Source organism: Onychostoma macrolepis, chromosome 13 (genome assembly GCF_012432095.1).
Source record: "Onychostoma macrolepis isolate SWU-2019 chromosome 13, ASM1243209v1, whole genome shotgun sequence".
In the NCBI taxonomy this organism is placed as follows: domain Eukaryota; kingdom Metazoa; phylum Chordata; class Actinopteri; order Cypriniformes; family Cyprinidae; genus Onychostoma; species Onychostoma macrolepis.
The window spans coordinates 20,157,550-20,175,882 of NC_081167.1; the positions used below are offsets into that span (position 1 = coordinate 20,157,550).

Genomic DNA, 18,333 nt, shown 5'->3' on the forward strand with positions numbered 1-18,333 from the left:
CCCCACCCATCCGAGAAAAAAACAAAAAAACAAAATTTTGCACAAACAGCCATGTTTTACTATAACAATATAAGTGTAAGACAAGCTTATATTTCTCAATTGCACAAATCATTCAACAGAACATTTGAAAAACACAATTCTGCACAAAACAGTATAAGTTATCAGAACTTAAATAAATATACTCTATATACATAAAAGTGGCAAAAATATGTACAATCAGAATGTTTCACAATCAGGCTTTGACCTTTTTCTCTCCATCGCTGTGTTTATTTGGCACTCGACAATCAACAGATTTCCCATTTCCCAACACTGTCACTCACGACCAGAAGTCAAGACTAAACCAATTCACCTCCACATAATCGTTTTGTATCACCTATTTTTATAGCCATTTCACACAATTCAGAAAAAACAAAAACGTGCAAATTATAGGCCTGTGTTTTAATATTATGAATGAAATGTGCGTTATTTGGAAGAAAGTAAAGGTGTGACTTTAGCCCACTAAGTGGATCAAAATCATCGTCGCTGTATGTGGATACCCAGAGCTGTATGATACATCTTCGTACTTTTATAGAAACAGCAATAAAAAGGATCTTGCTTGGTGTGTTACTTTGTGCACAACATAGTAAATCATAATTTATAGCCTATTTGTTACATAAAAATAATATTTCTATGTTAAGACTAGAATAGGCTACTTATGGCAAACATTTGTACATTCATTCTAATTGTATCCTATTGCAAATACACTCACAATAGTATAGTAAAAAATAGTTATTTGTGATTGGACCAGTGTAGTGTAATGAGACGAGCCGCCTGGCAGAAGCCCCTCCTTGACGCGAATTAGCGTCTGTTGTGAAGCGAATTTCAGGCGCGAATGAAGAGAGTAAACTCAAAATGTTCAAGCGTCCAACTACGCGCGAATAGCGCGATTTATTCGCGCAAGTCGTGTCTGGTGTGAACGCACAGTCACACAGCTTCTGTGCACGGCACCTTCTCAGCAAGCAGGGGCGCCAATTTGCAAATCCCCACACAGTTATATGAATAGAAAACGGCTTAGCGGCGCAGATGATTTTTTATTTTTTTTTCAAGTGCTTGTGCCGCCCCCCACGTGTCATGAAAAAATGCCGCCCCCGGCGGCTGCCCGGTTTGCCCATGCCTAAAACCGCCACTGTGTAAATGAGTTCGTTTTTTTCATTAGAACAGATACGGAGAAATTTAATATTACATCATTTGCACCAATGGAACCTCTGCAGTGAATGGGTGCCGTCAGAATGAGAGTCCAAACAGCTGATAAACACATCCACAAGTAATTCACATGACTCCTCTCCATCAATTAATGTCTTGTGAAGTGAAAAGCTGTTTGCAATAGCCATCATTATAAAATCCATCAATACATTTTGAACTTCAAACCATTGCTTCAAGTTAAAATATGAGTCCATACTATAACACTTCGTCCTTCAGTTACTTTTTGTGTAAAGTATTAGTTTAAATTCATTGCCATATCACCTTCACAGGCTTTTACATAATAGACAACATTCCACGAACAATACGATAAATACAGGTCCTCGTGACATTAAAAATTGGACATACCAAAAACATATGTTTTACAGACAAGTCAGTTGTACAATTTTGACATTTTGGTGGTTCCTTGGTTAATTCAAGTGTACAGCAAATATCAGAAATATCTTACTGACTACAACATTACTATACGACTCTTTGGAATACTTGATTCTCATTAAAAAACTAATTTTACATGTTCATTTGTTATTTTATTTGGTAGGCAGCCATGTGGGAAAATGTAGTGTTATTCCATATTTTCTTACATTTTTAATCACCTTGTTTAGTTAGGATTTAAAGACTCATTCTGCTTTAAGCAAAGATCAAATATCAATTGCAACAAATATTAGCAGTGATCCTACATTTCTACCAGCTCTCCTGGGCTTTTAAAAAATTCATAACCAAACAGCAGGCATTCTGCCTAATGACAGTGACCTTTAGAAAGCATCTGCATTCAAAAGCAATTAAATACACAGCTTCCCATGCTCTCTTAACAGCCTCTGTATGTCAATGTATGTAATTCAGAGATATTATTGAGCTAAATTCATATTTTTCTTTTTCTTTTTAATACGATTATATGATTATAACCGTGTCCAATTTATGAGAGAGTGCTCTACACTGATAATTGCATTATTTGTTGTAAACTGGGATCTCTCTGTCTTCGCTTTTTACTCTGTTCTGAGAGAAGTGCTTGTGCATTTCCTGTCAACTGGGATGTCATTAGATTTCTGTAAGTACCGGAAGCCATTCAGAGCACTTACAGGAGAAGCGATGAAAGGGAGAGCGAGAGAAACACATTTGGGAAATCAGCTTTGTCTTTTCAGAGTGTCAAAGGAAAAACACAGTGTCTCTGAAATACCAATAAGGACTTCATCAGATGAGAACCTGACAGTATTGGCAATGTTATCATAATCCCATCCAGCTACCTTAAAAGTCACCATGGTTACCCGCTGTTGCCATGCGCCCATTGTTCTGGTTAAAAACACAAGCACGTGCCATCATGCTAGAAATAACAGTCTCCCATCAGTCTCTCTCTCTCCATCTATTCTATCATTTCCCATCCTCTTTGTATCTGCTCAATAGACCTCGTCAGTCTTTTCTTTTCATTTCACATTCAATACCTGCCTAAAAGAGAAAACAACCATTTTCAGTGTTAACTGGAACCGGGTGGGGACTGAGGTTTAATGATGTGTATTAGGTCATCTACCCCAATTCCCAAAGCCATAACATCACAGAAAGGTCACTGACAATTAAGAGTGACTAAATAATTCTGATCCCTCTTCCTCTCTGGGTGTAAATTGAAATAATGGGTTTTGACTGCTCATATCTCTCTCTATTTATTCTCTATTTGATTGTTAATAATTGGCAGAGCAAATGCAGGGACACGCTCCACCAGCTAACTACAAAAAAAGACAAGGATCCCAACACACAAAATCAATGGAAACAAGCACTTTAGACTCTGTAACTTCTTGCCATTATTTTGAACAAACACATGAAAGAAATAACCCAGTACATATGGATCACTCTTAAACCTAAAATACATAGTTAAGTAAAACATTTTTACAAAATGATCCAAATTTAAATTTGCTATATTTCATCTGGCATTATGATCACTTTTAGTTGCTATTTTTATATAAGTATTATGAAAGCCTGTTTATTTATTGTATTTTGCACTTGTTTGATTGAATTTTATAAAGAATATGCATTTATGTCGGCATAGATAGCCTTGTGGTTAGTGTGCCGACCTATAACGCAACTGTGCTTGCAGCGATTCGAGTCCTGACTAGAGGTACTTTGCCGACCCCTCCCCCTTTCTCCACAAAAATAAAGAATATGCATTTATTTGTAAATAAAAACACATTTTATAAGGGCAAATTTAGCAAATCAGGCAGTATTTGTACAAGGCTGGTAATTATTTAAAATCTTGCCCTTGCCATCTCTTTAGGCTTGTTTTGTGTGTGGTTATTTTTGGATTCTGAATTGAGAGCCTCATCCAAACGGTTGTGCTCATCAGTCTCATCTGTGTTGTCATAGAAACACTCAGACATCCATTAACTCTTTCAGTTTCAGGAAGAGATGAAGAGGAAGATTGATCTGTCCTCGGACAAATCAATACAACTCTTTGGTCTTCTCTTTTACAGAGATGAGGTGAAGCATCTTGTCTTAAAATGAACTTGCATGGATGCTCACAACCTTCTATGTATGTTTTGAGTGTAAGAACAATCTGATCTTTGCTTTTGTGGGCACAGAAGCTGCTTGTAATCCAGCAAGGGATGTGCCTCCAAACCGTGTCTGTTTCTGTCTGTGAGACAAGCTGCTTGAGTTCTTCTGGGAAAACGATAACCTATCAGAAGACAGAATTGTCAGTTTCTCCCCAACCAGACAGCTTCACTTTAGAAAACCTTAAGTGACTATCAATTTACCCAAGAGCTGTAAACACCACCTGATCTTAAATACCATCAAGACAGCTCAAAATTGTACATTATGCTGATTAGCTTAGTTGGAACTTTCCGTTACCTCCTAATAACATAAAATTATCAAACCATGACTATCATATATTCCGACCAAAATTATTTGATAAGAGTTTCATTAACAAGAAGTTAATATTGAGCTACTTATATTTGAGAAATTCCAGTTCCTTTGTCTATTTTTGCTCCACCAACGAAAATTGTTAAGGTAGAATTATTACTTGTGCATTTTCCAGAAAAACAGCGTTCCTGAAGGAATGTCTTTTTGAACGAATCAGTTGAATGATTCAGTGACTCATAAAGACAATCACTTGTTTTGTTCCAGAATAATTCAGGCTGAATTTGGAATAGTATGGACACAGTAATAATAATAATAGTAGTAGTAGTAGTATGGATTACATAATAGTAATAGTATGCTATTCCAAATTCAGCCTGTGTGAACGATTAGCGATTCACTTCAAGACAGTCATTTGCCACCAACTGGCATATCAATGAAACCTGCAGAAAGAGTCACTTATAGAAAAACCCACAACTAATGTACGGACTGAATATTTGTCTGGAAGAGTGTTATTTTAATTTCATTTAGGTACCATTATAGTACTTATTAATATTTAGAATTTAGTTTTTATCAGTATCCATTTTAATTTTAGTTTGTTTAGTAATATGCTTTTGTTATTTTTGTAAAAAAATCTGATGATGTTGCATTGTTACATCATTTTTCTTCAAATGCCGTTTGGCCATTGAAAACTGTTGAATAATGCAGAATGCAACATGTGATTAAAGGCCCCAGTGCAAGTACAGGTGAAAAGAAACGGTGCTCCTGATACCACCTGATGGGCAGAGCTCCAAAACATAGTTCAGAGCTTTCACTCTCTCCCAACACACACACACTAGAGTAATGATGGGAGCACAGAGGGGTTTCCAAGGCAACAGACTACCCACACTCCAATAAACACGAAAGGCTGGACACACAGGAGAAAGAGAGCGATGGAGTGTTTCATACAAATGGAGAACAAACGTGTGCGTAATTGAGAGAAAGGTCACCTTCACTGGTCAGGCCTGTCTGTTTTCACAGATCATCTATTCCTTCCCACACAAACAAGCCTGATTGAAATTACAGATGTAAAATATTCAGTTAACATTCAGATTAAACATGTGACTGAAACTGCACCATGACTAGAGGAATACAATTATAAAGACTGCTTTTCTAATTTTCTAATACACCACCTCAGCTAAAGGACCAAGAACACCAGCTCTACAGTTTAATATTTCATAACATACTGCTCAATGAAACAGCTGCAGAGAGCACTTTCTCAAATCCATCCAACAATACATATGAGAGTTTATTTAGATATATTTCCTTAGTTTTGGAGCTCTAAAATGATACAGATTATACTAATATGCAAGCTCAGCAGAAATAATGTTTTGTGGCATCACTGTGTGAGCGTTCAGAGGTCAGCAGATGAATCCCAATGGAGTTTTAGAGAGGATTCAAAAGGCAGCACAGCAGGATTGTGTGTTCAGGAAAAAAACTGGGAAGAGATTTGTTGGATGGATCAATGGTTTTGTTTGATATAGTCAGATGCTGGCCTTAACCAAACAACTGACACTCATTTCTTTAATTATTTATGACATGTGAGTGTATACGTGTGCTAGCCACAGAGAGACAGAGTGCACATCTGTGAAAAAGAGAGTGTGTGTGTGTGTGTGTGTGTGTGTGTGTGTGTGTGTGTGTGTGTGTGTGTGTGTGTGTGTGTGTGTGTGTGTGTGTGTGTGTGTGTGTGTGTGTGTGTGTGTGTGTGTGTGTGTGTGTGTGTGTGTGTGTGTGTGTGTGTGTGTGTGTGTGTGTGTGTGTAAGTAACAGCTGCTCCATTTTCCAACTGACAGAGAAACTGAGCAAAAAAAAAAAAAAATACATAAAACAAGACAAGAGCACATCTGATCACTGGGGAGCTTGAGAGACAATGTGACTTTAAAACCAAATTGTCAAACGTTCCACTTCATACAGAACCGTCACATTAAATTATTAATTTAATGTGTAATTAGATGAATCAGTCGTTTCCAGCATGATTATTAGAGGTGAACTCTTGCTCATGTCATTTAACAAGCCACAATAAAAAGCAGTGATTATGAAATTACTAAATCAAATTCATCTAATTTACTTTCAAAATGAGCTTAACGGCAACTCTGTGTATTTTTGTGATATTTGGTAAAACGGTTTTAACTATTTTAATGATGACTTTTGCCATGTTTTAGCATCAACTTTAAAGGAGATTTAATCCTATGGCCTCTTGAAGAGCACATATCAGCATTAGCTGCTTGACGCAATTTACAACAACATACACTTAATATAAATGTATATATATTCACAGTAACACTTTTTTGATGGGACAGGTGACACTTCAACTGGTCAGAATTTCTCTTATTGTTGAACCCTTTTGAAAGTAATAAAAAAAAAAAAACACATTGGAGCCAAAGATCTGGGCTGTGAATACAGCGAAAGACGATTTTATATTAAAAAAAGAACACAAAGACATGAGAACAAAATTACATTCAGTCAAATGAGTTAATTTTAATTGAAGGGAAATACTTTCTTGAAAATGTCACAAGTACCCCTTCATGTGTTTTTCTCCTCCCCTGTGATGAAAAGGTGCACTGTTTTTTTGGACTGCAGCATCTGAGCGGCGCGGTCGGCCCCGGTGATGGCAGCCAGACGGTGCATGTCATATCGAGAGTACAGGGCCGTGCAGGTGAAACTGACAGAACCACCACCCTCTCTGACACCAGCCTGAAGCATATTACACACTTCACTGTAGAAGTGAGGGTACGTGGGCAACCCGTAGAAGATCAGGTTATGGATCCCCTTGATAGTGTATCTAAGAGAAAAGAGAATTAATGTAAAAATTTTAACTTAAATAAATTGAACAAAAATAAAATATAATTTAAATGGTTTTAATAATATTTGTTTGCTCATTTAAATAATGTTTTTTTCCCCCCAAGGAAATTAAGTTTTTTTTTTGTTTTGTTTTTTTAAATATTGGCCTGCATCATTTTTAATGAGTTCTATAGTACTGTTGAAAACCTTGGGGTCAGTAAGATTTTTTTTTTTATGCTTTTGAACAAGTCTTTTCTGCTCACCAAGGCTGCACTTATTTGATCAGATATTTTTACAATTTATAATAACCGTTTTCAGTTTTAATATATTGTGAAATTTAATTTATTCATGTGATGGAAAAGTTGAATTTTTAGCAGCCAATACAGTTTTTTTTTGGGGCAACATTATAAATGTCTTTTTTACTGTTAATTCTGATCAGTTTAAAGGAATAGTTCACCCAAAAATTGTCATCATTTACTCACCCTCATGTATAAGTTTCTTTCATATGTTGAACACAAAAGATATTTGGAGGAATTTTGAAGAACCAAACAGTTGTCGGTCCCAATTGACTTCTATTGTAGAGAAAGAAATACTATGGAAGTCAATGGGGACCATCAACTGTTTGATTACCAGCATGCTTCAAAATATCTTTTGTTTAACATAAGAAAGAAACTCATACAGGTTTGGAACAAACAGAGGGTGAGTAAACGATGACAACATTTTCATTTTTGGGTGGACTATACCTTTAATGCATCCTTGCTGAACAAGTATTAATTCCTTAAAAAATAAATAACTGAACCCAAACTTTTGAATGGTAGTGTATATGAAGTATGCAAATGATAATACATGTACAAAACACACACCTCTTGTAGAAGTGGAATCTTTCAGAGAAGAGCATAAACTGTTTTTCTCCTTTCTGGAAGAAATGTCGTGCTCGAGACACCTCTGATCTCTGCGAGTACTCGCTAACACTTGCGAAACTGATGTCTTCCTTCTTCAGGTAGTTTCGCAGACGAACAAAATCAAAATATGATGGCACATAGATGAAAGTGTGGGACATGACAGAGTCTCTGTACTGGGGCAGGATCTTATCCACAAAGAACTGGAACCTAAAGGATAATGTATTTTAAATATTTGCAAACAACATTATAGGTTGACCGTGTGCATTCGTCTGAACATGATTCTTTCAAAATATCACATTATGTAAATGCAGTAGTCATGGAAATTCAGTATGAACTTGTATATACATAGCTTTCAGTCCTCAAACAACGGTAGCATGTTACTCACAATTGCTTGTGCACTTTTCAATATGAGTTTCAATAAAATATCACTCTAAAATGTATCAGTTACTTAAATTATTTCAGTTATAACAACATTTTCTCTCAGAGGTTCCTCTGTGCAGACTTAACGCCGCTGCCCTCTAGTGTTCAGAATGAAAGTCAGCAGGCATCTGTACCTGGCATCCTGGTCCATGAAGCTGTCAGACTGGAACATCTGGAATACATGTGGCAGCTGCACGAGTACCTGACAGATTGAGCCCACCTTTGGAATAGTTTTACTGCACACCTGAGAGAAAGAAGATCAATAGTATCTGTATATGTAAACTACATTCAAATGTTTGGTGTCAGTTTAAGTAAATAATTTCTGTGTAAAACAGAAAATTAAAAGTGAATTTTTATTCTTGTGGAAAACGTGATAGATTTTTTAGGGTTCTGTGATTAACAGAAAATTCAAAACAACAGCATTTATTTAAAAACAAATCTTTGCTAACATTATAACGGTCTTTACTGTAACTTTTGATCAAATTAAAGGGGTGATATGATGCTATTTTAAAGATCATTATTTTGTGTATTTGGTGTAACAGAATGTTGACATGCTTTAATGTTCAAAAAACACATTATTTTTCAAATACTGTACATTATTGTAGTTCCTCTATGCCTCGCCTCTCTCAAACGCGTAGTTTTCTACAAAGCCCCTCCTTCCAACAAGTGCAGTCTTCTCTGATTGGCCAACTGACACAGTGCATTGTGATTGGCCGAACACTACAAGCACACGTCGGAAATGCAACATCCCTTACCATAATCGCAAGCTTCAGCTTTCAAGTTAGTTTTATCAGTTCAAGACGGAAAGGGGAACAGAGTCCCCTTCGTATTTTTTTTAGAAATAGCCTTCGAGCACAGCCAGCCTTGTACTCTCCTAGGTTCACAAAACTGTCATCCATAAAATGCGTTGCACAAATTCGAACATTTGGGTTGTGCTGTTGTGTTGTAAACAAATTTTAACCAATGATTCCTAATTGCATGAACTTTTGGAAGGCCAAATAAAGTGCTTTTGCTTTCGCATAGAAGCACACAGCGTCTCCCTGCATCAACACGACTGCAGTTACTGAAACCACGCCGCCTTTTTTTGCGTGAACATTTGGGCAGCATTATGCAAATATTTCCACATTGTGACGCAGACATGTGGGGGCGTGTTTGAATGAGCTATTTTAGGGAGGCGTGGACAAGTCTTCACTTTTATAGAGAGCATCTCTTTGGGTTTGAGACTTTAGTCTTTGCAACTTTAGGGATCTCATCTATGCACGAACAGCTTGTAACACTCCAAATAGAAAGGAAAACTTGAAATCGCATCATATGACCCCTTTAATGCATTCTCACTGAATACAAGTATTAATTTCTTAAAACATAAAATATATTATATATATATATATATATATATAAATAAAGAAAGAAAGAAAGAGAGAAAACTCACCCAAAACTTTTGAACACTAGTGCAAGTATATTTAGTTAAACATACATTTTAATAGGTTTATATTGTCAATATGTTTAGTTAAATATAATACTATAGGAATTGAAAGATGACCTTAAAACACTCCCCTAAGACCATATCCAATCAGATTAGCCTTCCCAAAATACAAACTAGTGGTGGGCCGTTATCGGTGTTAACGTGCTGCGTTAACGTGAGACTCTTTATCGGGCGATAAAAAAAATATCCCGTTAATCTATTCTCAAAGTTGGGTTGGGAGCTGGGTCTACGCAAGCTATGATGACTTTCACCTTGATATTTTAGCGCGGATGTATACCTAGCCGATTGCACTGTAGGGGGAGAGAACGAGTCTTCGAACCTGTGTGCATGCGTGCTAACATGGATGCAGCTATGAAGCCGCCGGGTTTGCTTCAGGGAAAATTTATTTTTAAGAAGCTTCCCAATGGAAATTGGCAAGTCATTTCTGTCTCTACCTTACATGGTCGCGCTCTCTGTATCGCGTGCACAGCGGAGTTCCGCCTCGGTTCGCACACACACACACACACACACACACAAACAAACGTAAGCGCACACACAAGTGAACACACTCCCAATCCTATTTGTAAATATTAAGTAGCAAAACGTCTATTTAAATATGACTTCTGTGCGTCTCTGTGTTAATGTATGGCGCAGACGCACGGGTTTGTTCACTACTCATACAGAAGACCGCGTGACGCTTGCGGCGATATTAACGTCTGTCGTCTCACTAAATGAGGACATAAATACATGAACAACATCTCCAGAACTGCTCTGAGAGTCACTTCATGAGCATTCGAGCGTTTCATTTGAGAAAAACTATCCTCACGGCAACCCGTCAAAATAAAAGTTCGGTTTCACTTGAAGACATTGGGCAGAACGTAATAGGCTACTACTACTAAAACTATTAAAACCTTATCTTTAAGGAATAATCATACAATGTCTTCAATGTTATTATCAATATTAAATTCTTGATGACTGCTAGTTGTTTACTTATCTACTTGGCAGAATTCAAATGAGCCATATTAATCTAGATTAATCTAGATTAATTCCAAGATTACAGTGAGATTAATCTAGATTAAAAAAAATTAATCTATGCCCACCACTAATACAAACACTTCATAATTTGAACAATTCTCAGGGTGGCTGATTGTGTACCTGGCCCCTGTAGTTGTGGCAGTGTTTGGTAAGGATGTTGGTGATCTGAGGCTCTTGTATGGCACTGAACACCAGCGTTTGTCTGTAATGCGCTGTCCAGTTGTTCAGGTTCCATATGCGCACACGAGAGAAATCAACACCGTGCGAGTCCAGCGGCTGCAGATTCAAATGCTTCAACACATGCTGCAACACAAACAATAAAAACAGCCATTTATGCATAATTATACACAGAAAAAGACCAAAATATACCTACATTATAATTAATTACAAACAGAACATAATTATCAAATTACTGTGCTACTAAATGTAAAATCTAAAATTTGCATGGAAACTAAAGTGTTGTAAAAGAACCTATGGACCACTGAAACCCACCAGTAAGTGTTCCCAGTTCTGCATGAGGAACACATCCGCCTGGTCCACAATCAGAAGTTCGATGGAAGACAGGAAGTCAAAGTCTCTCTTTTTCTCACTGTCGGCACCCAGAACTGTGCGTAGTCCCAGTGGAGATGCAATGATGATGTCAGAAGAGTAAAACGGAGAATAGAGACGCATACTGCGTTTCATGATAGACACACCTACTCCAAACGAGAAGGAAAAACAGAAATAAGACACAATTAAACAGGTGAAACTAAGGTATCAGGTTGTATAATTTCTCTGTCACCAGAAGAACTAAAGGGCATGAAACAATCCATTATTATTGTCTTACTTAACCCTAACCCAATATGCAGAGAGAGCTTTAAGTGTTTTAACATTCAAACATTAATGTGCATCACATATTATAGTTGAAGATTTTCAGTTAATGGGGAAAACTTTATCGTACCTATCCTGAAATGGTCATCTATATTCCCAGAAAAGACAGCATGGTAGTCATCAGGTCTGTGCAGTTTGGGTGGACTTTCACCTGGCCCCTCTCCATACTCTTCCTTAAACCTCTTCTTGTTACTGACATCCATTATCTTGCCTTTGGGCTCTAAAAGTGTTATGAAGGTCTGGACCACTCGCAGTGCTCCATCTCTAAATGGCACCAGAATCAAAACCTAAAACATGGAGAATTAATTATAGGAATGTGGTTGGCTAATTTAAAGCACTTTTAATCATGTTGTAATCAAGAGACATTTAAAATGATTTTATAACATTTACATTTAACATCAAATACAGGAGAAACAGATGAAAAACTAAACAATGCCGTTAAAAAAAAAAAAAACAGTATAAAACACAGCTGTGGTATGAATCTGTACCTTTGGTCTAGTAATGCCCTGGTCCCGAAACTCCACATTCACATCTTTAGTTTCCTTCAACTTGGCATTATTTCTAAGCACACGAGTGTTTGCCTTTAACACATGGTTTAGCACATGAAGACAGTAGGCACTCCGCACTTCCTTGGCCTCCCTCAAGGGGGAGCAGTTTGCAAAATGCACATCCCTGTAAGTACCTGCAAAAACAAAACATAGGAGATGAGGATACTGTAAAAAAGTGATAGAAAAGAATACTTTTGAAAATTAGGATATCTGGTGTTAAATTATCTTAATTTTGCTGACATACCCATGAGCCCAAGTAATTCCTTCTGGAGGTCAGTGACATCTGTCACAGCGCCTCCTTCAGGTGCAAAGGACTGGTTTAACAAGCGCCAATTTGCCTCTAGTGTTTTGTGGATGGTTGGAAGAGGGGCAGAAGAGAGCTGCGCCACTGCTGGGAAACGTTCCAGTGGACAAGCGCACTGCAGAGTGCCCAGTTTTGGCCACTGGAGAGTGTGGAAGAAGTGAAAGTGAAATTTCACACATTTTTGTGGTCAGTAAGATTTTTATTATTACTATTATTTGATTTATTTATTTAGAAAGACTTTTATTCAGAAAGGATGCAATAAATTTATCAAAAGTGGCAGTAAGACATTAATAATGTTACAAAAGACTTCTATTTCAAATACACACGGTCAGAATTGTTGGTACCCTTGGTAAATACGATCAAAGAAGGCTATGAAAATAAATGTGCATTGTTAATCCTTTTGATCTTTTATAAAATAAAATAAAAAATCTAAGCTTTCATTGGAGAATAAGAATTTAAAATGGGGGGGGAAATATCATTATGAATTTTTTATTTTATTTTTTTAAATACATGTTGGACACAATTATTGGTACCCCTAGAAATTCTTATGAGTAAAATATATATGAAATATATTCCCATTCATATTCACAATTTTGAGCACACCAGCGTGATTATGAACATGAAATTATCCAGCCATGGCTTCCTGTTTAACAGAAATATAAATAGGAGGGAAAACAAAACAAAGGCCAAATTCCAAATTAAATCACCCATCACAATGAGAAAACCCAAAGAATATATTGCTGATGTGTAGCAAAAGATAATTGAGCTTAACAAATTAGTGAAGTGGCTTTAAGGAAAGAGCTAGAGCAGTGAAAATTCCCATTTCCACCATCAGGCAAGGCAAGTTTATTTATATAGCACATTTCATACACTGGTAATTCAAAGTGCTTTACATAAAAGGATGTGAAATAGTCATTAAAAATAATAATAATAACAAGGAATTAAAAATAATAATAATCACAACAATAAAAACAAAGTGATTTTAAAATTGATTTAAAAAGAATTTAAAACATTTAAGAATAGAAAATGATTTTACACAGTGCAATCAGTTCGGACGTAGCACAGTGCTCATTCAACAAATTCTAAAATAACAAAATCTCTTCTGGAAGCTGGTTCCAACTGCGGGCGGCATAATAGCTAACAGCGGACTGCCCTTGTTTTGTGTAAACCCTTGGTATTTCTAACTGACTCGATCCTAATGATCTGAGTGGTCTGTTAGGTTTCTATTCTGTTATAGGTTTAGTGAGCATATCTCCAATGTATTTAGGTCCTAGGCCATTGAGAGATTTATAAACAAGTAAAAGTACTTTAAAATCAATCCTAAAAGGTAACTGGAAGCCAGTGTAAGGACCTGAGGACTGGTGTTATATGCTGAAATTTTCTGTTCTGGATGAGCTGCAGCTGTCTAATGGTCTTCTTTGGAAGGCCGGTGAGGAGACCATTACAATAATCCACCCTGCTGGTGATAAAGGCATAAACAAGTTTCTCCAAGTCTTGACTGGAAACAAAACATCTAATTCTTGCAATGTTTTTGACATGATAGTATGCTGATTTAGTTACTGCTTTGACATGACTACTAAAACTAAGGTCTGTCCAGAAACACCCCAAGATTTCTGACTTGGTTTTTAGTTGACTGACCCCTAGACTCAAGGTATTCATTCACCTTGAGAACTTCATCTTTGTTTCCAAATGCAATGACTTCAGTTTTCTCCTTGTTTAACTGAAGAAAGTTCTGGCACATCCAACAGTTTATTTCATCAATGCATTGGCAGAGGGAGTCAATGGGGCTATAGTCATTTGGAGATAAGACTCATAGATAATAACCAAAACAATCCAAGGTTTTTATTTAGCACAGTGGCTAGATTAACAAATAAACAGATGCCACCCAATCTAAATATTCCCTCACAGTTTAATAGTAATGACTTTATGAATTTCTTCACTGATAAAATAGATAACAAATGTAGGTTCTACACCGTCTAGTACTTCAGCTTCATTCACTGCTCCCAAAGAAAAACTGCAGTGCTTTACAACTATAGGACAGGAAGAACTAAATAAACTTATCACTGCATCTAAACCAACATCATGTTTATTAGATCCTGTACCCACTAAACTACTGAAAGAATTGTTACCTGTAGCAGAAGAACCGCTTCTCAATATTATTAACTCATCGTTATCTTTAGGTCACGTCCCAAAACCATTCAAGCTGGCGGTTATTAAGCCTCTTATTAAGAAACCACAACAAGATACTAGTGAACTGGCAAATTACAGACCCATTTCAAATCTGCCGTTTATGTCTAAAATTTTAGAAAAAGTTGTGTCTGCTCAATTGTGCTCCTCCTTGCAAAAAAATGATCTCTATGAAGAATTTCAGTCAGGTTACAGGCCTCACCATAGTACAGAAACTGCACTTGTTAAAATTACTTATGACTTGCTTCTTGCGTCAGACCAAGGCTGCACCTCATTGCTAGTTTTACTTTATCTTAGTGCTGCATTCGACACTATAGACCATGACATACTCATAGATCGATTACAAAACTATAAGGGTATTCAAGGGCAGGCTTTAAGATGGTTTAGATCCTACCTATCCGATCGCTACCACTTTGTTTTTTTAAACGGGGAGTCATCTCAATTATCACCAATAAAGTATGGAGTACCACAAGGATCTGTCCTAGGTCCTCTGCTATTTTCAATATACATGTTGCCCCTTGGTGATATTATTAGAAATTACGGGATTAGTTTTCATTGTTATGCTGATGATACTCAACTATATATCTCAACAAGACCAGATGAAACTTCTGAACTATCTAAGCTAATAGATTGTGTTAAAAATGTAAAAGATTGGATGACCAATAATATTACTTCTTGGACCAAAAAAACAGTACAAAGAATCTCTTGGATTACAATTTGCAAATAGACGGATGTACTGTTACGTCCTCTAAAGTCAAAAATCTGGGTGTATATTAGACAGCAACTTTTCCTTTGAAAATCAGATTTGCCATTTTACAAAAATAGCTTTCTTCCATCTTAGAAACATTGCCAAGCTTCGAAACATGCTACCTGTTTCAGATGCAGAAAAGTTAGTTCATGCATTCATGACCTCTAGACTAGACTATTGTAATGTACTGTTAGGTGGTTGTCCTGCATCTTCAATAAACAAGCTACAGATAGTGCAAAATGCAGTGGCTAGAGTCCTTACCAGGTCAAGAAAATATGATCATATTACCCCAATTTTACAGTCTCTGCACTGGCTACCTATTAAGTTCCGGATCAGTTACAAAATATTATTACTTGCCATATAATGGTTTATCTCCTACGTACCTAACTAGTCTTCTACCACGCTACAATCCAACCCGCTCCCTAAGGTCACAAAACTCTGGACTTTTGGTAGTACCTAGGATAGCAAAGTCCACTAAAGGAGGTAGAGCTTTTTCACATTTGGCACCCAAACTCTGGAATAGCCTTCCTGATAACGTTCGGGGTTCAGACACTGTCTCTCTGTTTAAATCTAGATTAAAGACACATCTCTTTAGCCAAGCATTCACATTATGCATCTTATAAACTTGTACTGCATTTATATCTGATCAAATGTACATTATAATTCTTTAGCTTGGGTTGAACAAAAATTTTTTGCTTGAATAGAACAGCAGCTACGCTAATTATGTCTCTATTTGTTTCTCTGATTCTGCCACGGGATGTAACTAGGAATTACTGAAGCGTCAGTCTGGATCCAACCCTTAAAAAGATCTGAGATGACCAAACTCCTGAGAAGAGATGATGCCAACCCCTCAGACAACATACAGAATTACCAAGTTAAGTTTGTCATAACTTAAATATATTGGGTTTCTGCTGTATGTATGTGTATATATGTATGTGTGTAATATATATATATGGTAGAAACTTAATTTCCTGTAAAGCTGGTTTGCAATGATTGTATTGTAAAAAGCGCTATACAAATAAACTTGAATTGAAAAAATTCTTTTAAATCATATTCATACTTCACAATATTACTGTATTTGTGATCAAATAAATGTAGCCTTGGTGAGCATAAGACACTTCTTAAAAAAAACATTTAAAAAATCTTACAACTTACATACCTTAACCTGAGTCTTGAATTTTGATCCTTTTAAGATTCGTCCCACTTCCTCTTCACTCAGTTCAGCCTCCTGGTGCTTCACGAACATGTCTACAACAACCAGAGAGTCAGAGGTTTGAAAACCTGGGCCTTGGTATTCAATTTGCTTTTTAAGGAAATCAATCTTGTCAAGTTTGAGTATTACACATAAGAATTTGCAAAACAATAAATTGCAAGCAAATGTAAATAATTTTAGCTTTCAGAGATGGAAAGATAAATCACGGCAATGTCTTACCTTCCTCCTCCTGCTCTCCCATGTTTTCCTCTCCTTCCACAGGCAGGCTGGTCTCCAGACAGAACGCAGCTTCATTCTTCTTATCTGTAAACTCTCCCTCGATCTCTCCCTCTTCTATATCTCCATTTGTCTTTTCCGGGTGCTCTTTACTTTGTGAATTATCAGGTGTTTCGCCCACCTCTTCTTCTAAATCTTCCTCGGCAACATCACCTTCCTCCTCTTCTTCTTCTTCTTCGCTCTCTCCTAATTGAGAAAGAAAAAAAAATTAGAGCTCAGCACTGCAACTCATATTGAAAAGTAGAAACTATTAGAGTGTAAAAGAGCTTACCTTCAACTTCCTCTCCATCATCCTCATCATCATCATCACTTTCTTCATCTTCACTGTTGTCATCAGCACCTTGGATCATGGTGGACAGTAGTTTCTGATAAGCAGACTGCTGCTCTTCATCACTGTCTTCCTCACCGTCAGGTTCAGGGTGTCTTGGGCTGTAAGGCTGTTCGGGTGCAGAAACACTTTTATTGTGATGGTTCGAAACAAATTTCAACATGGGCGTCTATTATCAGATCTACCCAAACACATTTTCCACCCTGCTTATCCTATATGTAATATTGCAGTAAATGCTTCTCGTTAACCTGGTTTATTGAATGTAATCAGAAGGAGGTTGCTGGAACCCCCGGATCAATTCTTCTAAAACATAAGTCATGGCTAAATAAAGAATATTAGTCTATAATTACTTACCAAACGCAAAATCTGAGTCTTCTCCGGTTTGTCAACAACACTAGAAAAAGAAACCATATTAAGAATGTTAGTACTTGCTACTTCAAGCTACCAATGTATGCTAACTTATACTGTTTTTGTTCTAAAAAAAACACACACACACATCGCTATACTTACTTATCGTGAAAAGGGTGCTGTTCTCCAAATTCTTTTAGATGTTTCTTCTGTTTCTTAGTTAAACTTGTAATCTCTTGATTTCCTCGCCTTCTTTTACCCATGTTTCTATTCTACACGTGTGTAACTCGCGTATGTGTTTTCTTCACGGATAGTTAAGAGTGCCGCCACACTCTAGCGCCACCTGTCGGTTTGGAATAATGGTAGTAATGCTACAAAGCAATGGGCCACAGATTTCACTATTTTATGGAATTAAAATCAACCCGAAATTAAAATAAACATTTTAATAACAGGTTTTATCATTTCTAAAGCATGACGGCTTCCACAAAAACAGATCGGATTATTGGACACTTTTGTGAATTTTAGTAGAAGCACTCAGTTCAAAGCAAAAGAATCATGTCATTGGTTTATCTTTCACCTCATTTTGAGATTTTCTCACTGTTACATTAGTAGATGTTCTGCCACAATATGATTAGTGTCTTTAAAATGCTCTGTCATTCCCCTATGAGTCAAAGAATCAGACTTTTCCTCTGGCTGTGCGTCACACAGCTTTAACTAATTACAAACACTGCAGGCGTGGAGGAATGGATCTCACCATCCGTTCAGGTGCAGCAGACGTATCGGGTGTTCATCAGA

At 36.8% G+C, this 18,333-nt stretch overlaps 1 protein-coding gene across 1 annotated transcript; it reads right to left on the reverse strand.

Moving 5' to 3' along the window:
• Nucleotides 1–6,501: 6,501 nt before the first annotated feature.
• Nucleotides 6,502–17,893, reverse strand: utp25 (UTP25 small subunit processor component). Its single transcript, XM_058796904.1, has 13 exons — nucleotides 17,701–17,893; nucleotides 17,545–17,584; nucleotides 17,134–17,299; nucleotides 16,806–17,048; nucleotides 16,533–16,621; nucleotides 12,379–12,577; nucleotides 12,075–12,268; nucleotides 11,657–11,873; nucleotides 11,209–11,411; nucleotides 10,837–11,019; nucleotides 8,354–8,463; nucleotides 7,761–8,006; nucleotides 6,502–6,898 (listed from the first exon to the last, which is right to left on the reverse strand). The coding sequence occupies exons 1-13, from the start codon at nucleotides 17,799–17,801 to the stop codon at nucleotides 6,640–6,642; spliced, it is 2,250 nt and encodes a 749-aa protein (XP_058652887.1). The 5' UTR covers nucleotides 17,802–17,893; the 3' UTR covers nucleotides 6,502–6,639.
• Nucleotides 17,894–18,333: the final 440 nt, after the last annotated feature.

Bases quoted from the DNA above. Each gene is read 5' to 3' on its own strand.
- utp25 (XM_058796904.1), bottom strand. From the start codon at position 17,801: ATGGGTAAAAGAAGGCGAGGAAATCAAGAGATTACAAGTTTAACTAAG. The intron at 12,269-12,378 runs GTATGTCAGCAA...TTGTTTTTGCAG, and splicing joins GGAATTACTTGGGCTCATGG to GTACTTACAGGGATGTGCAT. The intron at 6,899-7,760 runs GTGTGTGTTTTG...CTTTTCTCTTAG, and splicing joins AGATTCCACTTCTACAAGAG to ATACACTATCAAGGGGATCC.